The sequence below is a fragment of the Blennius ocellaris genome (assembly GCF_963422515.1).
Source record: "Blennius ocellaris genome assembly, contig: SUPER_13_unloc_1, whole genome shotgun sequence".
Lineage (NCBI taxonomy): Eukaryota > Metazoa > Chordata > Actinopteri > Blenniiformes > Blenniidae > Blennius > Blennius ocellaris.
The window spans coordinates 1,671,763-1,698,261 of record NW_027662313.1 but is presented as its reverse complement, the minus strand read 5'-3'; the positions used below and the strand labels follow the sequence as shown (position 1 = coordinate 1,698,261).

The 26,499-nt window shown below is 44.2% G+C and overlaps 1 protein-coding gene across 1 annotated transcript in view; it reads left to right on the top strand.

Moving 5' to 3' along the window:
* LOC308138906 (zinc finger SWIM domain-containing protein 8-like) overlaps positions 1-26,207 on the top strand; it is a 35,862-nt gene extending 9,655 nt beyond the window's left edge. The window contains exons 2-3 of the mRNA XM_080521211.1: positions 17,957-18,110; positions 26,006-26,207. Of these exons, the coding sequence (XP_080377337.1) occupies positions 17,957-18,110; positions 26,006-26,117 (266 nt within the window). The 3' untranslated portion in view covers positions 26,118-26,207. The remainder of the gene's footprint in view (positions 1-17,956; positions 18,111-26,005) is intronic.
* Positions 26,208-26,499: the final 292 nt, after the last annotated feature.

Below are 26,499 nucleotides of genomic sequence, written 5' to 3'. Positions count from 1 at the left end.
TACAAATGTTTCTTTTGTCATCTGAGACTTGTCGATTGGCTGCGTTGTGGCTGCGTGACAAGCAGGGAACTCACACGCACGCTGTTTTATGCTTGATGTGCGGAACGTGGACCTGACGATTCAGCATGAGAGGCGTGTGCCATTGATACTACACACAGTTCCCGCTCCCAAACTACAGGGGGCAGTGCATCGCAAACACTCTTCTACTGCAGTATTAAATTGGAGCAGAAGAAGTAGACTTCTTCTCTGTGAGGATGCAAGGCATACTCCTCGCGGTAGCGCTGCCATCTTGCGCTCTGCTCAGGCTAATCTGCTTGACAGGAGCGATGAAGTGTCAGACTTGAACCAATCAGAACTCGCTGAATACTGAACTGATCTTCACCTGGATTTCTCTCCTGCAAACTTCATACATGTACTTCTGATACTGGACACATGGTTTGGTGTATTTTGATGTTCATAGTGGAACAAACAATAATAGATTGTTCTGATTTGTGGTCTAGGATAGGTCATTTATAAAACACAACACACACACATGTATGAAGCAGAAGCAGATTGGGCACTACTCAGCCATTTTAATAAGTTGAAAACAATGTGAATACATTATATAACCATGGATGATACAACACGATAGACAAGTTATCGATCAGAACAAAATCTAGATTTTTAAAAAATAAATTTCAGACATATGACATACTTACCAATATCCACATAGTCTGTATATATATACACACACACACACACACATACACACAGCCTATGATGATAATATGAGTAAATGATACCTTCTGAAAACATATTCTCAGGAAATAGATAATCTACATTGAAGTATACACACACACACACACACACACACACACACACACACCCCGGCTGTTCTTGCCGCGTCTGGACCTCTGCACGGCGCCATACAGCTGAATGACGTCATTTTAGCCGCTATGCCCCTCCGTGGACATCACCGCTCCATGCCAGTGGTGGTTCTAGACCTATTTTACTGGGGGGGGGGGGCAGTCTGGGGCCAAAGGCTGTGTCAAAGGGGCACATTTAATCTAATGTAAATCGTGATGTAGAATATTGAGTTCTGGCATACAGTCACAATACGCCAATTGAATATGTTAACAAAAATGTTCAATACAACTGCAAAAAAATACCTAAAAGAAAAATGAAACAAACATCACCAACAAAGTAGTATTCAAGATTTCTTTATAATTTAGTATAAAGTGCGATAACAAAATTCTGAACTACAAATGGACCTGGTATCTACGTCAGACAATGCAAGCAAAACAAATGTTCAGACCTCTCAGGATATTTCAGGTCTTCATAGAGTCCCATTCAAAAACACAACAATTGTGATGAACAACAATGACAAACGATCAAAATGACAGTAGTTCCATGAAAATGAAATGCGTCAGCTAAAGCCTGCATGAGGCAATTCTAAACTGCCTCTACACCCCAGTCCATTTTCCCTTGTAGGATTTAGCATTACAGCAACTGTATTCTGCGGTTTGGGCGACTTTTGGCAAACCGATCAACAAAAGACTCAAGATTTAAAGCCTCTGCCCTCCTAGACTCAATATTTAGTACGCCGAGATTGCTTAGTCTCATCATTCATGGTGGATCTGAGGTACGTTTTCACCAGCTTTAAGGTAGAAAAACTCTGCTCACAAGAAGTAGTACTCTCTGGGACTGCAACTGCTATTTTGCAAAGCCTGTAGAGCTCAAATAAGACCTGCTTATATGGCTCAATGAACTGTACTAGCTCTACTGTACTGGAGGGTCTCTGCATCCCTGTCTCTAGCTTCCTGTCCTGCTGAACTGATGCAGTTCATGCCTCAAATCATCAATATTTGAGTCGTACAATCGAGCAAATGAAAGCAGTGCCATTGCTTTCAGGAATGTATCTTTTTTGGGGTTACAAGCCTGGCTGCTATTCATTATGTCAGTTTGCCGTTAAAAATGTCTGTTAATCTGTCTGAGCGTCAGGTCAATTATAGGGTAGAAAAGGTTGTACAAAAAGTGTTTTTGTCTTGATCTGACTCTCTGGCCAACAGTAGTCGGTACACAATGCTCACTGAGTGAGTGCTTTTCGTCTTTCTGCAGCGGGTGGTGTTGCATCACATTGTCCAGAAATGTTGAACACCCCATCCCAAACATCATGAAAAAATGACTTTCAGTGTCTGAACTAAAGCATCAACTGAGTCAACAGCTTTTGAAATGTCAAGTGATGAAGACTGTAGCATATCAGACAGAAGTTTTGTTTCTCCAAACACTTTACGAAGTGTAACAAGATGCATAATTAAATCAAGTTCTATCTGTGCCAGCAGACCTTGAGCCTCAACAGACCTTTTCCCCGTTATGTTCTTGGGCTATCTCTTGCAGTAGCCGTTTAAGGGCAGGCAGTCTCTCCATGATGTTGCACAGAGCTATAAATCGACATGCCCAACCAGTGTCATTTAACCACTGGAGCACTCTTGGTGGACCTTCGTACATCTCACTTTGTATTTTTAGCCATTTGGGATGGACGGTTGATCCAGATGTCAACACATACAGTTTTTCTAGCTTTGACTGTGTCCACTAACAAGATGTAGACAGTAGGCATACTTTGCTTCCTCTTTGATTCTTGCCTGGACCCTTGAATGTTTACTACTCATGACCCCGTCATATGCTTGGCCAACCAGGTTCTTTTTGTATTCTCCACCATGACAATCCAGAATGTGGAGGATTTTCTCATCAAGTTCTGCTGCATCAAGCTGCTCTGCGGATTGAAAATGGAGAAAACTTTCCTAGATAGCTCCTTTGCAGTAGTACCTTAGTACGAGAGAGATCTGTTTCTTCTTCTTGACATCTTTTGTTTCATCTGCCATGATTAGCAATGGTCTCTAAAATTGCCATAAAGCTACCTTTATTGGCCAAGTCTGCAGACTCATTGTGACGTCTTTGAGCCATGTTGTGAGTGGCTGTGAGGAGCAGCACTTCCCTTTTTGTCTTTACATAGTCCCTGTTGTCTCTTATCTGTCTATTGGGTTCCTTAGTCAAGACATTGAAGCTCCAGCTCTCTGATAGTCCCTCCAGGTCATCATAGCCTGTTTGTGCCCATCTGACCTTGCATGCATGGCAAACCCCCGCCTCTTTATGTGTTGCCTTTTTCCCATTTCTGAACCCATTTGATGAGTCAAAGATGGTTTGGATGCTTGTAGGTGGGCTAAAATGTCTACAGCGTAACAATACGCAGAGTCTGAGTATTTTGAATACTCAAGCCACGTATGGATGTGGTACCAGGCCGCCTTACAGCTCCTCCTCCTGTCCCCCATCAAGGTCCATGGGTATTGGTGGGTCCTCTCTGCATCTGCTGATATCTGTGGTGAAGAACAAAGTATGACTATATGTAAATAACATTTATTCTACATGAACACATCATAGAAACTGCAGTACACTGCTTAACATGCACGCACATACATATACACACACACACACAGATGGGCAGAAATAGGACGTTATGTCCTTTGGCCCTTTTCCTCTTCATTTTGACAATTAAACAAAGAAGAGGAATACATCACGTGTCAGCAACTTGGAATGCACGTTAACTATATCAGGCAACTGAAATGATGCCGGCTTTCTAGTCAGAGGTATAAAGCGGCTTTGCTTACCTTTAATCTCCTGGGTTACTGCCTCGTTCTTCTGTCTTCACGAGTGGTAGAAAGGATCTTGCTGGAGTTGTCCTCACAATGGAAGCCGGTCGTACGCGATGGTGCAGCGCACTAAAGGATCCGAAGATGCCGCACTCAATGTCCTGCCTTCCACGTCGGCGGGCAGGCCATGCAATTCTCATTATTGTATCCACTTTTATTCTGAGTGGGGGGGCCACAGGGGGGTTCAGGTTCACTGATAGAGGGGCACTGGCCCCTGCTGGCCATCTTTTTCTGACTAGAGTAGAACGTGTGAGGAGCGACCCGGTAAGACCGACACCCTGTACTGAGCGGACGCAAGTGGAACTGTTGACTCACCGTGACGAGGGGACAGACTGCCTGACAAGGACAACGGACAGGCTTTCCTGGAAAATGTCAAGCTGAATGGACACTTAGATGGCCAAAATACTTGGGCTGGACCACATTATGACAATATTCAGGCCACGGGTGATACACGTTTGCCTCCAGATTACACTCTGGCTTCACTTCCGTGCGCGCTCCATAAGTAATGTCATGGTCCTGTTAATCCCCGCAGCGGCTCAGAGGCTAGCCGTCAGGGGAGATGACGAGCTTGATGTCACACTTGGCTATGTTTCACTTTCATTTGAGAAAAGGAACTTAATTATAAGATACACAACATAATTGGCCCGTGGACCAAAGCCGACTGCTAAAAGCTCCAATCATCTCCAGAAATCACCAAGCAGGTGGTTATATTGGATTTATATATTGTTTTTATAGGGGAGAGGCTTTTTTTTTTAATAGTTATAGGCTCCACAAACTGGGCCTTGTCCTCTATCTCACCGCTCCAGGCGTTATCAGGAAGTAACCTCTGGCAGATTAGGGCGTGTTTGTGGTTTCTACATATTCTATGTATCCTCTTGGTGTGTGATGTGTTTAACCATCTAAAACCCTCACTAAGTAAAAGTAGAAACTGAATTGAATCACCACTTGCAAATAAACAGTCTGCTTTGGATGGCTTGGCAATATTAGTTCACTAAAGTAATCATCCTTTATTAATCCCCTTGGGTCAATTCCATTTTCTGCGTTTCCCCATCCTGTCTGTAGGATGCAGTGGGAGCTGATGTGGGGGCTGCAGCCTGCAGTGGTGACACACTGGCACCGTGATACCACTGTCAGGAAACAGGAGGCTGATATGGCCTACAATCTATATTGCAGTATAGTTTGAAGCATGTGCGCTGACACTGTACATTGCAATGTTTTCTTTCCTCTGTATACGTGTCAAAATGATTGTTTCTGAACATACCCATATATCAGAGTCGTTGCAGTGGAATGTACATATTCCCAAAAATATCTCAAATGCCATTTTAGGAACATGTATTGTCCCAAATAACTCAAACTAGAAGGTGAGCACAATGTTCCTGGCCAGTGCTGCACAGGAGTAGCCCACTTCTGGTGGCGGGGCTGTCCGGGCTGGTGCTGGGGGGAGACCATGAGGCTGTCTGGAGTCGTTAGCCAGCCCGGCCTTCCTCCAGCCAGCGACAAAGGAACAGCTGTTGTCCTGGCCCTCCTGGTGCCGGCAGCCCATTGGCAGGCAGCTTGCTGTCGTTCACCAGCAGCAGCCAATCACAGAATGGCAGCATGAACCCTGTTACTATCCACCAACACTCATGTCTTCTCTCTCACCGTCCAGATTGGTGTGCCATGAATGCCACGCACTAATGTGAGGATCGTCTATTTTCAGCGTTCTTATAATTCTCCATACTTGTCCAGGAAGTCAGATAAATGTTCCCCTTCTGCATCAGTGATCCCACCCACGACCACGGAGTTTGGAACTTTAACATTTTCGTTGTCAACTACATCCATTTTGCCGTGCAAAAAATAAAGGTTGCGAGTTCAATTACTGCTCCTGGCTGGTTTGCCACTTCTGTAACACTTCTGGAGTATTTACAGTACTTAAGTCGGTACTAGGGTCAGCGCTATGATCGTCTACTGGAGCAGTAATGATGACACATACTTTAAAGACCACCAACCACAGTATAGTTGAAAATTGCCGGCTTAATTTTACAACATTAACACAGACACAATTGACGTACAATTAGAACAGTTGACAGACGATAATAAAAAAAAAAAATCCTCCTTTTTGGGAATGGTCCCTTTGGGTGGCTGTGAGAAAATATTTGCCCTTTGGTTAGTTTATCTGAGTCCAAATATTTGTCTTAACTTTTTCTATTAGAGTTCACTCAGGATATATTTGGAATTTTAGTTCAAGTCTTACGTTCTAAGATTCTATCTCCCGTTGATTAAGTTTCTTTTGAATTATTCACCACTCCAGTTGTGTACAGAAATTACAACCCTCTTCCATTCAACACCATTGCTACATTTAACGTAAGGTTGAGGAAAAAATAAAGACTAAAAAAATCCCAACAATTCAGCAAACGACTGAACGATCAATTATCTCTCTTCCTTCATGTGTAAATCCCGGGGTTCCGACACTGCTGCATGTTGCAGACGTGTGTGGATAAATACCAGTTTTCTTGATGGGTCCACAGAACCTCCAGCCCAGGTTTGAGGATGATTTACACAGTTGAAAGGCTCCTTGGGTGGCTCGCCATCTGCTTTCTGAGTCCAATCTCTGACAGGGTGTTGGAATTTTCCTGCTCCAACCTGAGAAGGCCTGGTGTATGAATGAAATAATCGACTTACCGTATTTTCCGCCCTATAAGCACCTAAATACCTCAAATTTTCTCAAAAGCTGCCAGTGCGCCTTATAGCCCGGTGCACCTTATATATGGACGATTGTTCTTCTCGAGACTTCTATTTGACAGCTGAACAACCAGAAGCTTTTATTTTGACAACTCTAACTTCTCAACCAGATCTTCAGAGCGGACGACACTCCACACAACACCTTCATCACTCATGGTTGCACACCAACATTCTAACAAACCAAAATAAACTAGATGAAATAATGACTCCCTAAACTGGGGAACAAAAACACATCAACACAATCAACACAACACCAAGCCCAACAACAACCCACAATAACCTCCAACAACACAAAACATGAATTCCCATCATGCCTTGCACCCTGAGCTCCTCAGTGCAGCCGATAGAAACTCCCATAATTCATTGCAGCTGTTTGTGGTGTTTTAAATGCAATTATTGGGGGTTCTATTTGGTTTGTGGTGTCGGTAATAATTGTGTTGTGTTGTGTTTTTGTTGCTTAGTTCATGTAGTTTAGTTTATTATCATTATTATTATTACCGGTAGTTGTAAGTTGTCAACCAGCAGTGAAGAAGGTTTTGTGTGTAGTGTCCTCCTGGCATAGGCTGCAGGTAGGACTATCAAAATAAAGTGTGTGCACCTCTCTGGGTGTTAGAATCAGTGGAAAATGTAACCTAATGGCTTTGAGCTATAAATGTTGCCGGTCTATTCCATGCGCCTTATAGGGCGGTGCGCCTTATATATGAATGAAGTTGTAAATTATGTCAATCAATGTAGGTGAGCCTTATAACCCGGTGCCTTATAGTGCAGAAAATATGGTAAGTAACTTAAAGCTCACATTCTGCAGCTTTAAATGAAACAAAAAGTCTGTAAAAGTAAAAGTTTCAGCTTAATTGAACAGAAGCTGCACTCCGTGACAGTGGAGAGAAAAAAGAAACAGGTCATGGTTGCGTCCAATTTACCTTTTAAAATCCACAAAATAACATGGGTTGCAACAAAGAGATCAAACGCCTTTCCAAGTCCTGCACAACTGGGAAACTCTCTTGGTTTTATGTTTGGCTCTTTTTTCCTGGCTCTTTCCAAGCTGCCCACTCCGTGTCTGCAGAGCGGCCCATGTGCAGCAGCAGGAAGACAACCTGCTCACTTTTCAACTTGATAGTCTTAATACATTTGAACCTATAAAAAAATAAACACGAATAATTATTAGAATAATCGGCTTTTATTTAGTTAGGCAATATGGACTTGGGCTACATTGAGCCTACCGCTTCAATATTTAATCAATAGTCAGAGTGCAATTGTACCAATTGGTGAGGTTTTACACATCTACCAGCAGTTTTAACAAAACAAAAGCCTAAAAAAAAATACAACTCGGAAGTGCTTCACAATATATCCAAATCTGTCATTATTGCAGTAGCTACATGTACTATCAATATATTACAAAAGAAGCCAGAATCACAAAAGTGAAGAGAATATTCCCCAAAACAGCAAAATGAATGAGCTGTTTTATGTCTGAAAAGGTTTGACTTGTGGGACCTGATGACAACAAAAACAAACTGGGACAAGTTAGGGCCAAAAGACGTGTTATACACAATACTTAGCATTATACTATATTTGAGTAATATCCATTCAGCCTCATAGCTTTTATCAGTCATCTGTTTCTTTTGCTTTTATTTGATGAGAATTCTACAAACGCATCATTAAATTCTGTTGGTGAATTCTGAGATGTCTCTGCTTGTTCTTCCCCTTTTACCACAAGTTTGTTTCAGTAAGTCATATAAATGTGTGCAAATAATGTAATGCACAGTGGTAGTCAGTAGTATGAAGGTGATCATTAACAGGAATCCAGTTAGAAAGATTGTCCAATGTAAAGACTTTGTTGGCAATAATTTGTGAAATCTGGGTAATTTATGGTCAGTGTGATGTTTAAAAAAGAAAGAAAAGAACGTGATTGGCACATGGAGGTATTGTACACATTTTTTTAGTGTTTGGATATCCTGAGATAATACTCACCCATAAAGGATCAAGTGCCTTGCTTATTGATACTCCTTTATTTGACCAAAATGAATCCTTACCTTCAGTGAATGTTTTCTTTCGTGATTGAGAGGCTCCAATGAATGCAGACGTGTAACAACACATCAGGCAACAAAAAACCACTACCTACAAATATATTTGATGAAAACATGAATGTGGTGCTGATGAATATGGTTCCGTTTCAAAACGATTCATCATTCAGACATTTAGATTTTTAGGTTCAGTGTAGTTTACATATTTTATTTGATGTAAAGTCCCTCCACCAGAATCTACTAGGGAAAATTGAAAACTTAGGATCCAGTTGTAGTTGTTGACATTCGTCTCTAATGTGGTCAAAACCTTCTTGAAAGAAATTCCTCATCACGCTCAGATAAACTCGCGTTTCCAGCATTTTATTTTGGCGTGACATCCCCGGTTTGTTGACGTCTCAGCGTCACAGAAGCTCCCGAAGGTTCCCGAGGCTTCGTGTCACAAGAGCTCGTCTGTCCAATCTGATTCTCTCTGCAAAAACCCTCAGCCATCAGTTTCAATACATCCCAGACATTCCTCGTGGCTTCAAGACTCTTTCTTCGAGAAAGTCTTGATGTTTTTCTCCCTGAATCGGTCAAGAGTCGATATTCTGGCTGGAGCTGCTGCCACGCCATCTTTGGTACCCCTTGTGGCAGGTTTCCCACGATGGCGTCAGTCAGGACACTTCAACAGTTTGATGGATACAGATTCTGGTTTGTGAAGTCATTCCTTTTTTTGGGAAGTATATTTGAAAGATTTTTTTTCAGGTAGAGTCACTTTAAAGGAGTCATATCCTCCAGCTGTTCACCTCCTCCTCCTGGTCTGGTTGGTCCAGAAACCTTGTATTCAAAGTTTCCAGCTCCTCCTTCATTTCCCACCATTTGAATATTGGATCATCGGAGCTGCATTTAGAATCTGCTGTGTCTCTGTGAGCTGGACTGGCTCCGCCCACACACGCCCATCTTAGGAAGAGGAGGAACTACTTCCTCTCGTGGTGCCATGTGCCAGAGCAGAGCTGGCTAATTGTGGGAGGAGTCAAAGGGGAGGAGCCTACCTTGATCAGGATTGGCTAAACTCCTGATGACACTATATAGGGTCTGATTTCTGATTGGCTGGTTGGAGCAACACACTTTTTAAGAACTGAAACAAGCCATTGCCTCCATCACACAATGATTACAGAGGGGAGAGGAGTAGGACTTGGGCTGGGTTTTGAATTGAGCATTATTAAGAAAAAAACACTGCTTGTAGTTCAGGGTTATCATGTTGAAGAATTTGTGAAACAACTGCAATGTTACAATACAGACAGTTGAATGGTTGTCAATACTATTACTATGTATTCACTTCTGTTGCCAGTGGTTTCGACATTAATGGCTGTGTATTTAATTAATGCGAGGAGATAGAATATTTACACTGTTATACAAGCTGTACACTGACGACTTTACATTGGAGCAAAGTGTCCCTCCTTCAGTGTTGTCCAGTGAAAAGATGTAATAAAATATGTGGAGACATGTGACGGGTTTAGGCACTTTTGTGACATACTGTATAACAAAATGAACAGTTTCTCAGCCAAGACTATTTTCTTCTTTAATGAAAAACATAATGTACAGACACACTTTACAGTGAACATGAAAAATTAGATAGATTATACGTCTCTAGAATGAATGGCACCTGTGTGGATTCTGCGCATATAGTTTAACATCATCTTGAAAAGGAAATTCCTCTGCAGGGATTCTGCCGTACGAAAGTGAGCTGGTCCAGTCGCCCAGCAGCTCAACAGCGTCTTGATTCCATTCTGGACAGTGAAAATCTCTGCTTCAGCCTGTGGAGGCATCAAGACCAATGAGAGAAGTATGGACCAATCAGAGTAGTCGTCCTGGCGGCGGTTGTTCAGGGTGACGGTTGTTCAGGGTGGTTGTTGTTCAGGGTGACGGTTGTTCAGGGCGACGGTTGTTCAGGGTGGTTGTTGTTCAGGGTGACGGTTGTTCAGGGTGACGGTTGTTGTTCAGGGTGACGGTTGTTGTTCAGGGTGACGGTTGTTCAGGGTGGTTGTTGTTCAGGGTGACGGTTGTTCAGGGTGACGGTTGTTGTTCAGGGTGACGGTTGTTCAGGGTGACGGTTGTTCAGGGTGGTTGTTGTTCAGGGTGACGGTTGTTCAGGGTGACGGTTGTTGTTCAGGGTGACGGTTGTTGTTCAGGGTGGTTGTTGTTCAGGGTGACGGTTGTTCAGGGTGACGGTTGTTGTTCAGGGTGACGGTTGTTCAGGGTGACGGTTGTTGTTCAGGGTGACGGTTGTTGTTCAGGGTGACGGTTGTTCAGGGTGGTTGTTGTTCAGGGTGACGGTTGTTCAGGGTGACGGTTGTTCAGGGTGGTTGTTGTTCAGGGTGACGGTTGTTCAGGGTGACGGTTGTTCAGGGTGACGGTTGTTCAGGGTGACGGTTGTTCAGGGTGACGGTTGTTCAGGGTGACGGTTGTTCAGGGTGACGGTTGTTCAGGGCGACGGTTGTTCAGGGCGACGGTTGTTCAGGGTGATGGTTGTTCAGGGTGACGGTTGTTCAGGGTGACGGTTGTTCAGGGCGACGGTTGTTGTTCAGCATGACGGTCAATGATGACACATTTTGCCGGGCCATAAATTGTCCCACAAATTATTGCAATAAACTATAATATTGCCATTTTTACACCATTTGTTCACTAATATAACAATAATAGTATAATAATGCAAGTACACTCTTTTAAAGATACACTTTTATTTCTTAAGAATATTTAACATTGGAAATGTATTATGAAAAAAGATATTGTAAATATCAAAATAAATCATCAAAACAAGCAAAAACAATCAATAAAATGGACTCTGTTAACAAACATGCTCTTGAATACAACCCACACACAAGTGAAACGGTCTCACTTCAATATCTATTAAACATTAGGATCAGACATTAAGATATTTCACAGGTAAAGCTGCCAATCCAGTTTGGACCTTGTAAACAAAAAGTGCACTTGAATACAAAGCACACACCTCTAACCAACATATAAAATAGAGCCTGTTGCTGATTGAGAAGTAGTGGAATAGCCATTTGTGACATGTTTTCCCTGGCAATTCGTACTGCCAGTCAAATGTTTGTGACATTTGTCTAAATGCCGGCTTGTCAACGGTGTTAAAGGGCTGCATCTCTTTGGTGATGTAGTGAACGTCACTGTCTGAGTGCACACCATTTGGCACGGTCACGTTTATATTTCATTTGCTTCATAAACGCCCCAGTGATGGTGGACTGTGGGGAAGACGTTGACGGCCCCAAGGCCGTTTTCTTCCCCAGCTGGGAAAACTCCAGCTGGAGGTGCATGTTTGTGTTGTGTCGTGTTACTGCATTTAGCACAAACTATTTTGAAACAAATATAACGTACCGGCTCATTTATGTTCTGTATTTCTCTACGGTCATTTGGCTTAAATTCAAAGTGTTCCCACACGTTAGCTGTTAATTTCGGCTTCGAAACCAATTCTATCGTGGTTTATTCCTCCATACCTCTGCCTCTACTCCTCACAAGGCTCTCATGCTGCACTCGAGGAGCACCAGGCGCCTCCCCACACAAGAGTGACTGACAGGGAGCTTCACCCTCATGACGCTAAGGAACCGAGAGGAGTCAGTCTTATTGAGCTCATTTTTCATTATCGTGCAAGTAGTTGATTTATTGATTACTACAACAGGCCTTAAAGTTGTTCAGGGTGACTTTTGTTAACCGGGCAATCTGGACCGGTTTAAGGACATGACTTCTCTTCTTCAGTGCTTTCCAAAATATCTTTCCATTTATACTTTGGAATACATTATTCCATGTATTCCAGGTTTTCTCTATCTTAAGGCGCCTGCATACTCCTTTTGAAGCCAAAAGAACATGACGGACCGTTTATACTCCACAAGAAGCCGCTGAACTCGCAGGCCACGCCCCCTCGCAACAGGCCACGCCCCCCCACAGCAGCCATACGTCTGTGAAGTGCCGTTTTCACTTTTCAACTGCACAGTTTGTTTCTGGCCTCCTGTGCTGTCAGTAATAAAAGAGAGTCTTTGTACAAGGATGATGTTTGTCCCATTTTCACTGCAGGAGCTGAGCGCTTTGAGTGATGCTTTCAGGTGCCTCACGGCATTTTAACAAGCTGCGGCGCTCAGACCGTAGCGAGGTTACAAGCTGAATATGATTACAATATGACTGATGGTGATTAGCGAGCTGGAACACCATGAGCAGCACACGTCAGGGCCGACGTTTGGGCAGTGTGGCTCCTACACGGTCCGGCCAGGACGGCCGGCACTGCCCAAACTCCATCGTTCGGCCAGAAGGAGCCCGCCAGCGGAAGTCACGTCATTTTGTTCAGCAGCATACGTCACTGCCGAACTTTCAGCTTGTTCTTATGGAGGATGAATTGGCCTTTAGTGATTGGGACGTTTTCAGAAAGTTCTGGAGGAACTGTTTGGTCGAGTCATGGAAATCCTCTGACGTCCAAAGTCTGGGCCAGCCACTCAGTTGGATTTGTAGAAACATCTCCGTTAGGCCCCGTTTACGCCACAACCAATACGTGTGTATCCACTAAACTTTCTTCACTTTTGGGGGTCCGTTTACACGACAGCAGTGTCCTGATCCACTGTATCATGACGTTTTTATCAAGGTGGAAATCCTTTCAGTGGTTCCCATCCCCTCCTGCAGACTGCCGAAGGCTATGGAGCCTGTTCCTGAGCATGCTCACCTCTCCCCCTCACCCATCTTGCCTCTGCTCATCCACTTTACACAAACATGGCCGACCCGTAGTGGTTGTATTCTAGTTTTATCCTCCATATCACTGGTTTAATAGTTGCGACTCCCCCGACAGCATGTTATTGCTCATCAGTCCATATGGGTATTGAATTCTCTATATATTCTTCACGTTAATAGTGTTTTGTTCTCTGCACACACACATCTGTGTGGTTTCATTACAAAACCAACCAACAGCGCCCTCTCGTGGCCCGACGTGCTAACGACATTGTTGTCAGTGCTGGAAACACACTCCTTTTTTTAACGGATTAGGTGTTATCACGTGAAACATCTTATAAACAGAGCTTCAGATTTGTGGAAACATCAGTTCGGTGTGTGGAAACATCAGCTAGATTTGTGGAAACATCACAGTGAAGCCAAACCGAGACGCACGCATCCGTTCTTCCTCATATCAAGAGGAAGATTCTCCAAAGGGCAGTTTCTCCAGTCACCCCCCTGTCTTTCTGCTTTCAGGTTGTGAACCATTACTGCCGCTCACTAAAGTCGTCCTGATTATAACATATCCATGGCACCATCAACACGGTAGAGATTCAAACTAGCCATCGTGGATAAAAAGTGATCCAGACTTATAGAACAGTAGTACTCATTGTTTTGTCCAGAGTCTATTTTGCTGATCCCGTCCTCCCACCCTTCCCCCTGTCTGTTCCTGCCCCAGGGCCTTAGTGCCAAGGGTGGCATGAGATGAACGACGAGCTTCCCTCCATATATGGTCAACAGCAGCACAAGTAGTGGAAATGAGGCCTGTAACCTGAGACTCATCACTTCTCCTCTCACTGTTCTCCATAAGACTGCTGCCATGGGGCGTTCATACCCTTTAGCAGGAGACACACTTTAGAAGTTTTGATCTTGTGCTTTGCTATTTACTTTCTACAAACTGTTGTACCTGTGTCTCTTGAAAGGGTCAAAGCCCCATCTTGGTCGCATTCTAGCAGTACCCGCGACTGGCAGTCATCTCAGGGCTGCACAAATGTCTGAGACTAAAGATCCGACCTTGGAGAATCATGAATAAAATCCTCAATCAGGATGTGTGCTCAGTTGTTGACGTCCGGTCGGAAGCCTGCGACCACTATTGGATTGTGTCTAATATTTGGGGAGTCATGTCCCCTGTAGCCTGCTTGGTCTACATGGAGTGAGTTTTGTTGGAAAATGAATGACCACAGCAGAAGATGCTAACGTTAAATGTTAATGGATGCTAGCAAGACTTTCAGTACTTCAAGCTCCTGTTCTCTCTCTCTCTCTCTCTCTCTCTCTCTCTCTCTCTCTCTCTCTCTCTCTCTCTCTCTGTCTGTCTGTCTGTCTGTCTGTCTGTCTGTCTGTCTGTCTGTCTGTCTGTCTGTCTGTCTGTCTGTCTGTCTGTCTGTCTGTCTGTCTGTCTGTCTGTCTGTCTGTCTCTGTCTGTCTCTGTCTGTCTCTGTCTGTCTGTCTCTGTCTGTCTCTGTCTGTCTGTCTCTGTCTGTCTCTGTCTGTCTCTGTCTGTCTCTCTCTCTCTGTCTCTCTCTCTGTCTCTCTCTCTGTCTCTCTGTCTCTGTCTCTCTCTCTCTCTGTCTCTCTCTCTCTCTGTCTCTCTCTCTGTCTCTCTGTCTCTGTCTCTCTCTCTCTCTGTCTCTCTCTCTCTCTGTCTCTCTCTCTGTCTCTCTCTCTCTCTGTCTCTCTCTCTCTCTGTCTCTCTCTCTCTCTGTCTCTCTCTCTGTCTCTCTCTCTCTCTGTCTCTCTCTCTGTCTCTCTCTCTCTCTGTCTCTCTCTCTCTCTGTCTCTCTCTCTCTCTGTCTCTCTCTCTCTCTGTCTCTCTCTCTCTGTCACTCTCACTCTCACTCTCTCACTCACATCCAGATTCTCCTCCTTTGTTTGCACGATTTCTTTCCAAACTGAGGCTCCGTGCATGTGTGTTTTCCTTCCCTTCAACCAAGTCCATCTCACCAAAGTCCAGATGTTTTCAGACAAACCACAACCTTTATCCATCAAACTGTTTATGTTTCCTCACTGACGCCATCTTGGGAAACATTAGCCTTTTATTAGGGTTTCTGTGATATCAAAGATGAGGAACTTTAAGTGAATTCTTTCAATTAAGATGGATAGTTTGGTATTTACAGTATAACCTGTGATGTTGGGACAATCTAAGATCCAAGGGCAGGTTTCCTCTATTCAGAGGGACGGGTCACAAAGACAAACTGCAGGACCAGTTGATATTGAACGAACCAAACACCAAATATGTTATGCTTATTTAAAAGTACATAACTGAATCAATACAAGATGTATACAATATACATACATATAGCCATATGCATATAAGATTTAAATGTACACTTCACTTGTTCTTTGTTGTGGTCAGTGTATGGAATGAAATTGTCTATTTTTTACAGGATCAAACAATTAGTACTGAAAATGATTACAATCTCAACGTAAAGTCAGTTTTAGTGAAACATTCTGGTTCAAAACACAATGAAATGTAAAAATATACATAAAAAACTTTAATAAATGCTTTATCTTATCTCATCTTATCGTATCTTATCCTATCTTATCTTCTACTCTCCTTGCTTGGTGGGACAAGTTTGGTGACTCTTGGTGGGTTTTTGGCCCACGAGTCTTCTGTGCTCTGCTGTAAAGCTAAAGTGAAGGGTCAGGGTCGTCCCTTATCATGGTGTGTTAATGCTTAAATATGTGTTGGTGCACAGTGACGTGTCGCTCAGTAGAGGTTGTCTGCTCCTCACAGGTTCCACTGTATTCCCCAATGGGTCAGGGACTAATGTGGTGCACATTGATTATTCATGAATAAATTCTATGAATACATTTCTTTCAATGATTTTAAGCAATGAATTTATTACTTTCTGTAATTATTAATGAATAAATGCCAAATGATCCAAATTAACTTCAATTCTTGATAAATATTTCCAATGATTCTATTTTCAGTAATCTTTTACTTACAGTAATGTACTACTTATAACCAAACATAAATCCTAACTTCACTGTACGTAGTTTGTGCTCATGTGTGTACTTTTAAGTGTTTTTCAACCTTTTTTGAGCCAAGGCACCCTTTTTTTCTTTGTAAAACTCTGGAGTCACACCACCAGCCGAAAATGTTAAAATGTTAAACTCTGTAGCCTCTATTAACAATATAAAGTCATTCTCATCAAAGTTTTATCAACAGGAATCAAATAAATACAGAAAAAAGTATTTCCCAATGTCTTTTTTAATAGTGCCTCCCTCAGTGTGAAACCTGGACCTGATGGATGAAGAGCTGAGATCCTGGTTTTCAAAAACTTCTCCATCACTGTCACTGACACAGTACTTTGATACAAGATGGCAGCAGGAGGTGGAGATGAACCACACTGACGTCTGTCACTTTACATTTCACCAGCAAAGTTCTGTGCTGCCCTCTAGTGGTGAAGAGTATTTATACATGATGACTCTTCAACACACTGCTCTTACAGCTGACAGCGGCGGTGAGAGCAAATGTTTTTATAGCTCACCTGACTAGATCCCGCGGAACACCAGTGTGCCGCGGCACCGTGGTTGAAAAACACTGGTCTGGACTAGATCATTTGAATTGGTTAGAACATGACGAACTACCGAACCGTATCAAAGCATATAATTAGGGATGGATCCGATCCAGTATCGGTATTGGGTTCCGATATGAACTTAATCCACGGCCATGAAGCCGCGTCTGCTTTACTGTTGCTGAAATAACTCCACAGTGTTTCCCTGTCGCTGCTCGGCTTGCTGCAAACCCTGGAATGGATTTCCTGAAGGGAGTCGGGTCTCAATGAGTAATGAGTCAGGAAATTCATTCCACAGTTTGTGGCCACGAGCGTGACATGTCTGCATGTTTGGACGTATTTTACGTTCCAAAACACAGCTAGGCAACCCAACAACGTGGACATTTTCAAAGCAACACAGCAACGTGGGTGTTTACAAAGCTGTTGTACAGCGAGGCGCTCTGCCGCCAGACGTCAGCGTTTTAAAACTCCAACTCTCCAGGAGAAGCTCTGACATCAGAACAATGAGCAGCAGCTCTTCCAGCCTGTCAGCAGGCGATTCACACCTCCGTGAAGCTACGTCCTCCTCCACGCTAAACTCCCTGAAAATAGTCCCAGTGGTTGGAGCTGCGTTGAGCTGGAAACATTGTGTTGGTGCTGCGTTACTAAAGAATTTCTCCAGGGATTAATGAAGTGATTGTGAGGTTTTCAAGGTAGAACTAGTTTATTATGAGATGATGACGTCACTCAGACCCTCACATTGTCCACATGGAACTAAAATACTTTGTACCGCTTCCTTTTCTGACCTTCTACTGACCTCAAGTTGTCTGTAGAGAGAAAACATGTAAACATTCCTACATTTATTACTTTACTGTAGAGAAGTTCATTACAGCCTCATATACAATCAACAATAGTGATAATAATAATATGAAAGCAAACAGCTGTGCTATCGGGATAGTATTGGTATCAGCAGATATCCACATTTGGGTATCAGGATCAGATCGGAAGTGAAAAAACATGGATTGGTGCTTCCCTTCATCTGAGAGGAACTAAACTAAAAGGTTCAGTCGGCGCTCTGGCCCTCCTCAGCAGTCCCACTATACTATGGATATTCAAAACATGCATCAACAGTTGTGTTTTACTCAAGAAGTCTACATGTCCAGAGCAGCTGTTGTGGCTACGTTAGCTGTGCTCACCAGTACCGACGGTCATTTTCTGAAGTACAAATGTGTCCTTTTGCTTTGGTCCGTGACGAGCCGCTGCTCCTCTGCTTTGCATCACTCAGATGGTCAGGTGATCCCACTGGTGGAGCTCTCAGCCAAGCAGGTGGCGTTTCACATCCCCTTTGAAGTGGTGGAGAAGGTCTACCCCCCTGTCCCGGAGCAGCTTCAGCTCCGCATCGCCTACTGGAGCTTCCCTGAGAACGAGGAGGACATCAGGTGAGACCCCCCCCACCAGGGTGTCGGTCCCAACTTTTCCCTCATTAAGCAATTGCATCCTGAGACAGTAGCAGACGTTCTCGTCACCAGTGACGCCGCTAACGCGTTAATTTGTAATGCAATACTCTCGTATGACCGGTAATGAGTAATCTAACGCGTTACTATTTCCAAACCAGTGACCACATTAATGTTGCTTGTCCAGGTCACTGTGTTACTATGGTAACGTCCCACAAGACGAGTTTCTTGTCTGCAAAGCCGCTTTATTATTAAACAGAACCGACGCTCCTCCACTGTCCTCCAGAGTGAGACACACACACGGCACTGCAGCTCATCTGCCCCGCCCCCTTCTCCACTCTCAGCCAATCACAGGCCAACTCGCTCTCACGGTGCGTTGAGGTAACATAAAAGAACTGGAACCAACCATTGTCATCAAGAAACCTGAACATTGCAATAAGCCCCCTCTTTTTAAATCAATCAATCAATCAAAGACTTTGTTTGTCCAGGAGCGGGGGCAAATAAAGTGGCACCGAGCAGGCAGTGCAAATACATAAATAAATAGTGCAACAAAAGACAACAACTCGGAGTCAATAAATACCAATAATAGTCAAAATGGGATAATAAAAGCATGAGTCAGATATAAATACAACAAGGGATGAAGGTCAAAGGTTAAATATGTATCAGCAGAGTTTTCAAAGTTCAGAGTTTTAAAAATATTTCAACTTTTCAAAATGATTTCAACGCGCTCTTCCTCCTCCAATCTTCAACGCATTTTGACCATTCAAACTGTGCAGCTTCTTTAGGATATTGGTCCTATGTTTTAGCAAGTTGGAATGTTTTCAACTTTTTAAAATACTGAAACTTTTGTGGAACTGCTTTCCCCGTGTTAACACATCGGCAAATGTTCCGCTTTCTTCACAATATAAAGCCCTCAAACTTTGAATTAAAAATCAAAAAAATCTGGTTCATTTCATTCAGTATAACTTGGTTGCTAGAGCAGTGGTCCCCCAATTGGAAGGTTGCTGGTTCAATTCCCATCTCTGCCATGTGTGAGTGTCTGTGTGTGAACGGGGGAATGTGAGGAGTTTGGGCTGCGCAAACAGCTATCAAATAATTGATCAACAAAATACCAAATGTGAATGTGTCAACTTTTGAAACTTTATTTAAACAGGTAAAGGCATTAGTTTGCTTGAAGTAGTCACACTGGCATTTTCCTCTGTAAATGCATTAAATCTAGGTAGTGTGAATGCCATTGCGTTCACACTAACTAGACTTAATTCATTTGATTGTTTTTCAATTTATTATTATAATTATTATTATTCTGACAGTTCTTTACGTTTTTCAACACCTTTCAACTTCTCCAATCTTCTATATATCCAGCAGAAGTGGATATAGCGCGGTCCTTCAGAGATTGACTAGTATAGCTTGCTTAGTAGAGCAGTTGTCTCTCAACTGGAAGGTTGCCAGTTTAATTCCCATCTCTGCCATGTGTGAATATTTTGCCTACGCTAGCTACTCTGAGCGCGAATATGTATCGACTTTAATAACCTATTAAATGACGGAGGATACTCTCTTCCTTAATAATCCAGAATATAATTTTCAGTCGTTGAACAGTTTTGTTTTTATTCGCCGTCAAAGTTCCAAACACAGAATCCCGCTCTCTCACTAGAACTTAAAACGCTCTCTCCTCTGAGGGCGAATATCATATCGCCTTCAAAACACTATGTCATGATAGAGCAGACTGTCCAGATTAAAAGTTCTGTTCAACTTTTTGACTACCGTATTTTCCGCACTATAAGGCACCTAAATACCTCAAATATTCTCAAAAGCTGCCAGTGCGCCTTATAACCCGGTGCGCCTTATATATGGAAGAATTGCTCTACTCTAGACTGCTATTTGACAACTGAACAACCAGAAGCTTTTATTTTGACAACCAGATCTTCAGAGCGGACGACACTCCACACAACACCTTCATCACTCATGGTTGCACACCAACATTCTAACAAACCAAAATAAACTAGATGAAATAATGACTCCCTAAACTGGGGAACACAAACACATAAACACAATCAACACAACACCAAGCCCAACAACAACCCACAATAACCTCCAACAACACAAAACATGAATTCCCATCATGCCTTGCAGCGACCACCTCTGGACGGTAAGCTCCTCAGTGCAGCCGATAGCTGCAATGCATTATGGGAGTTTCTGTTTGTGGTGTTTTAAATGCAATTATTGGGGGTTCTATTTGGTTTGTGGTGTCGGTAATTATTGTGTTGTGTTGTGTTTTTGTTGCTTAGTTCATGTAGTTTAGTTTATTAGCGGTAGTTGTAAGTTGTCAACCAGCAGTGAAGAAGGTTTTGTGTGTAGTGTCGTCCTGGCATAGGCTGCAGGTAGGACTATCAAAATAAAGTGTGTGCACCTCTCTGGGTGTTAGAATCAGTGGAAAATGTAACCTAATGGCTTTGAGCTATAAAGGTTATGACCACTGGTCTATTCCATGTTCCTTATAATGCGGTGTGCCTTATATATGAACAAAGTTGTAAATTATGTCAATCAATGTAGGTGAGCCTTATAATCTGGTGCCTTATAGGGCAGAAAATACGGTAGTCCAGCGGTTTTAAAAAAATTAGCCTTCACAGTTCCAAATGCCGAATCCCGAATCCCTTGTGGCTCTGAGCTCAAATTTCCCCCACTAAACTTGCTCAAAGGTTGATGAACCTACACCGATGTGGAAGCTGCAGGTCTTGTGCTTTGAATGAGGGGCTACTTTAGTTTTTATTTGAAACAGTTCTCGATTAAAAATCACTTTTTCGGGAGGTATGCATCGGCAAGAAAAATTCCTTTCACTTTCATATCAGGTGCCGCTGCGTGGCAAGCAGGGAACACGCCAGTCACACACTCCTTAAGGCTGTTTAATGTCTGCGCTGCTTTACAGGTTAATGCCTACATTTTATTTTCATTGTTTTTTAATTGACACAAATCCACCGCCAGACATCATTTGCAGCAGCAGGAGGAGGAGGAAGAGTGGGAAGAGGAGCAGGAGGAGGGGAGGGAGGAGAAGCAGGAGGAGGAGTGGGAGTGGGAGGAGGAGCAGGAGGGGGGGAGGAGCAGGAGGGAAGGAGGAGGAGGAGCAAGAGGGGAGGAGGAGCAGGAGGAGCCGCAGAAGGAGGAGTGGGAGTGGGTGGAGGAGCAGGAGGGAAGGAGGAGGAGGAGCAAGAGGGGAGGAGGAGCAGGAGGAGCAGCAGAAGGAGGAGTGGGAGTGGGTGGAGGAGCAGGAGGGAAGGAGGAGGAGGAGCAAGAGGGGAGGAGGAGCAGGAGGAGCAGCAGAAGGAGGAGTGGGAGTGGGTGGAGGAGCAGGAGGGAAGGAGGAGGAGGAGCAAGAGGGGAGGAGGAGCAGGAGGAGCCGCAGAAGGAGGAGTGGGAGTGGGTGGAGGAGCAGGAGGGAAGGAGGAGGAGGAGCAAGAGGGGAGGAGGAGCAGGAGGAGCCGCAGAAGGAGGAGTGGGAGTGGGTGGAGGAGCAGGAGGGAAGGAGGAGGAGGAGCAAGAGGAGGAGGAGCAAGAGGGGAGGAGGAGCAGGAGGAGCAGCAGAAGGAGGAGTGGGAGTGGGTGGAGGAGCAGGAGGGAAGGAGGAGGAGGAGCAAGAGGGGAGGAGGAGCAGGAGGAGCAGCAGAAGGAGGAGTGGGAGTGGTGGAGGAGCAGGAGGGAAGGAGGAGGAGGAGCAAGAGGGGAGGAGGAGCAGGAGGAGCAGCAGAAGGAGGAGTGGGAGTGGGTGGAGGAGCAGGAGGGAAGGAGGAGGAGGAGCAAGAGGGGAGGAGGAGCAGGAGGAGGGGAGGGAAGAGGAGCAGCAGAAGGAGTAGTGGGAGAGGGAGGAGGAGCAGGAGGGGTGGAGGAGCAGGAGGAGGGGAGGAGGAGGAGCAGCAGAAGGACTGGGAGTGGGAGGAGGAGCAAGAGGGGTGGAGGAGCAGGAGGCTGGCCGGCCAGATGAAATGATAAAAATAGTTCATGTGTTCTTGATATTGTCAATTCCGACTGTTAGAGGAGTCAGTGAATGCATCCCGGAGAGCGGGATGAGGCAGCAGGAGGGAAGGGGAGAGAGGCGGGAAGTTTCCGAGGGGAGACGGCGTGGAGTGATCGGAGCGCTGATCCCTGCTGGAAAACGCATTTTTCCCCTTTTGTTTACGCCGACAATGAGCGGTACAGTAAAGCTGATGAACGAGTCACCTTGTCGTCCTCGCAACGTCCAAGCGCACGTTACAATAGAGGTTGCCATCACAACAATGACAATTCCACACAGATCACACATAGAAACAACATCGTGGGTTACATCTGTATTGTTGGTGCTTTCATCAATGGCCAGATCAAAGTCCTTGGCCTGACTCAGACCAGCGCTGGGAAGCTGTCCTCGCGTAGAGGGGCACCTGTTTCGTCGAGGCAATGACTTGGCCCTCCATCGAGTTGGTCAGAAAAAATTTGGCCTGAAGCCAAACTTAATTGCTGACCCCTGATGTACCATGTTGCATCGCTGATGTGTGAGCCTGGAAATCTTCAGCATGTAGGATGTGGCACAAGTCAGTGACGTGCTGATGAGCCAACATAAGGCGAAGGCTGCTGTTGATGAAGTTGCTGGTGTGAACGACCTCTCTCCTCTTCTTGATATTCTTGGCTCAACACAATTTACCGTTTGTCATTTTGTTAATATTATAAGTTCTCTAATCCCGCTCGTCCTCCCGTGTACTGACGGGGGACGTTGCTGATGTAGGGATTTCTTACCTCATAAGGATCACTATTTATGTTTTGGTTGGCTATCGATAAATGATTAATAATGATCAAGGATAGTTATTAATAATGTTGTTGAAATGTAATCTGATGTGTATCAGAACCTCAGAGCTCCACCCCCTGTCTTAACAGGAAATGATAGCCCAATTCAGTTCTATCAGTCTCATAAGATATACTAAACAGTTAATCAGGAATTTGAATTAATAGTTAAATTAATTACAATTACCAGAATTAACAGTAAAGCTTGAAGGATTTTGGAGTTCTTGACACAGAAGAGTTGACATTTCATTCTCCTTTGTGCTCATTAATAAAACAGCAAGTATGATTCCAAACATTATATTTATTTATAATGAAAACAAGTAAACACAGATTCTAACTACCTATATACAGCTGGGTGTGTGGGGAGAGGGAGAGGGAGAGGGGGAGGGGGGAGGGGAGGGAGAGAGAGAGAGAGAGAGAGACGTGATGAACTACAAAACAAGATGGCGGATCACAAGAAACTACATTCCAATGGAGGTTATCAGAGAACAGGAAGTCTGTCCTGGGTCTCCACCATGTGCTGGAGAACAATGGAACATGGAAGCTAGTCTTTAGCATCTGCTTCCTGTGTGTCTCTGCTAAAGGACCATTTCTAGAATGACTTGATGTGAATGAGACTTGTTTTGTAAAACGTCAGGAGTCGTCAGATGGTGTTCAGTTACTGTGTGATGTTGTCTTTGATGTGATATGTGTAGGATTGTGAGTTAACAAGTTAGTAAAGCAAAGATTAGCATGCAGACCCTGTGTCTGTGGCAGAGCTAACGTTGGTTTACAGGTTGATAACTGCTCCTAATATCATTATCTATAGAACTCAATCACTGTAACAGAACCAACACATCTTCATGAAGTTAAACAGTTCTATCATAGCATCAGGTTTAACTAGTCTCAGGTAAAGCCCAGTTGTTGTTACCACTTCCTTGAAGGAGTTCAGTTTGTTGTCCTGCTGGAGGGAAGCTGGTGTCTCTCCTGTAGTTAGCACCTCCTGCTAACTGTGGTTGCTGGTTCTGCAGGCTGAGGAGAAGAAGATGAAGTTGATGTTTCAGGAGTCCTTCTTTGCAGCTCCTGGTTGTTCCTTTTGTCCAGACTGAGGAGCTGGTTGCTCAGGTCTGTGATGGTTTTCCTTGCTGGTTGAGGAAAACACAAAGAAGTTCTGTGAGGGCGTCGTTTCCCTGGTCCGTCCTGGAGGAACTGGTTGGTTTTCCTGGTTGATGGGAGATCAGACTCTGGGTGCTGGTCTCCAGGTCCTGAGAAGGTCTGACCCTCGTGGTGGGTCAGCAGAGGAGTTGAGGAGTGAAGGCCCTGGTCGCAGGCCTCTGGTGTTAGCTGTATGCTAAGGCTGGGTGAGTTGAGCCTCCAGCAACCCACCAACTCGGGGGTCGAGTCTCTGCAAGAGAGGACTGTGAGACTGGGTTTGCAGCCTTTGTTGCAAGTGTGTGGATTCGAAGCTGTCGAATCCTGAGAGCTTCAACCAATCAGTGACTGGCTGAGTGCATGGGGGAAGCGTCTTTTCAGCAGATCACGGGGGAGGGTCTGCTGTGGTAAAAGGTCCCCCCCCCCACTGGGTGTGATGGTCAATCACATTCCTGGGTCAGAATTCATATGTCATGACTGCATCATGACATGAAAATGAACAAGCTTTCTGTGGTCCTGTGAGATCCCAACACTGACGTGTGACTCGTACGTTGGAAATCCATTTTGTTTGGTCGATGCAGAATCGGCCAGGGCGCGATGCATCGTAGAAATGATTAAATTCAACGGTCCCACTTTAAGTCCAGGAACAAATGGAGCTTCCCATGAGCATTGCTTTCCTCTGATTACCGTATTTTCCGCACTATAAGGCACCTAAATACCTCAAATTTTCTCAAAGCTGCCAGTGCGCCTTATAACCCCGGTGCGCCTTATATATGGAAGGATTGCTCTACTCCAGACTGCTATTTGACAGCTGAACAACCAGAAGCTTTTATTTTGACAACCGGATCTTCAGAGCGGACGACACTCCACACAACACCTTCATCACTCATGGTTGCACACCAACATTCTAACAAACCAAAATAAACTAGATGAAATAATGACTCCCTAAACTGGGGAACAAAAAACACATAAACACAATCAACACAACACCAAGCCCAACAACAACCCACAAATAACCTCCAACAACACAAAACATGAATTCCCATCATGCCTTGCATCATGAGCTCCTCAGTGCAAGCCGATAGAAACTCCCATGATTCATTGCAGCTGTTTGTCCTGTTTTAAAATGCAATTATGGGGTTCTATTTGGTTTGTGGTGTCGGTAATAATTGTGTTGTGTTGTGTTTTTGTTGCTTAGTTCATGTAGTTTAGTTTATTAGCGGTAGTTGTAAGTTGTCAACCAGCAGTGAAGAAGGTTTTGTGTGTAGTGTCCTCCTGGCATAGGCTGCAGGTAGGACTATCAAAAATAAAGTGCGTGCACCTCTCTGGGTGTTAGAATCAGTGGAAAATGCAACCTAATGGCTTTGAGCTATAAAGGTTGTGACCACTGGTCTATTCCATGTTCCTTATAATGTGGTGTGCCTTGTATATGAACAAAGTTGTAATTATGTCAATCAATGTAGGTGAGCCTTATAACCTGGTGCCTTATAGGGCAGAAAATACGGTAGTGTTTTCCAATACTGAGCCTGGAGAGCAGCAACACAGTGCCGGACCATCACACACATTCCTCACACGTCCCCTTTCACCACATGGAGGCGCTGCTGTCATTTAAATGATCACCACAGTCTACCTCACCTTTACCATTACCTTCTTATCAAAAAATACTTTCATATTTGAGGCTTTAATTTTCTCTCTGAACAAAATAAAACGAACCACAGCTGTGTATTCGTCTCCGTTTTCTTCAACCTGAATAGTTGTAGACGATAAAACTACAAAATGTCATGTTTTGATAGAGGGGAGATAATGATGAATGTTAAAATGTATTTTATAGAATTCCTTTGCATGGAGAACAGTGGTCGTTAATTCTGACCCTCCTACTGTGTTGCATGTATAGTTTGATCAGGAGACCCTGGTGTAGCCTGACGCTTCCTTTCTCCCTGCTCCAGGTTGTATTCTTGTCTGGCTAATGGAAGTCCAGACGAGTTTCAGCGTGGCGAGCAGCTCTACAGGATCCGAGCCGTCAAAGACCCCCTGCAGATTGGTTGGTTCTCTTCTTAAACTCTACCTCCAGTACGGAACAATGAGCGTCTTGTAGTGCTATGCTTCCTGAGCTGTGGCTCCATTGTGTGAACACGTGGTCCGCGCTTTAAATTCACCTCATGTCACATTCATGGTCGTCTTTTTCTTTTCGCTGGAGGCAGGTGTGTGTTTTGGGGGTTTGGAGGGGCTCTGCCCATACAACAATGATGTTGTGTGCTTTTCTTTCTTCGGGTGGTGTTTTAATAAATGCTTTTTGAAACCTCTCTCTCTCTCTCTCGCTCTCTGTCTCTCTTTCTCTCTTTCTCTCTCTCTCTGTCTCTCTCTCTGTCTCTCTCTGTCTCTGTCTCTCTCTCTCTCTCTCTGTCTCGTCTCTGTCGCTCTCTCTCTCCTCTCTCTCTGT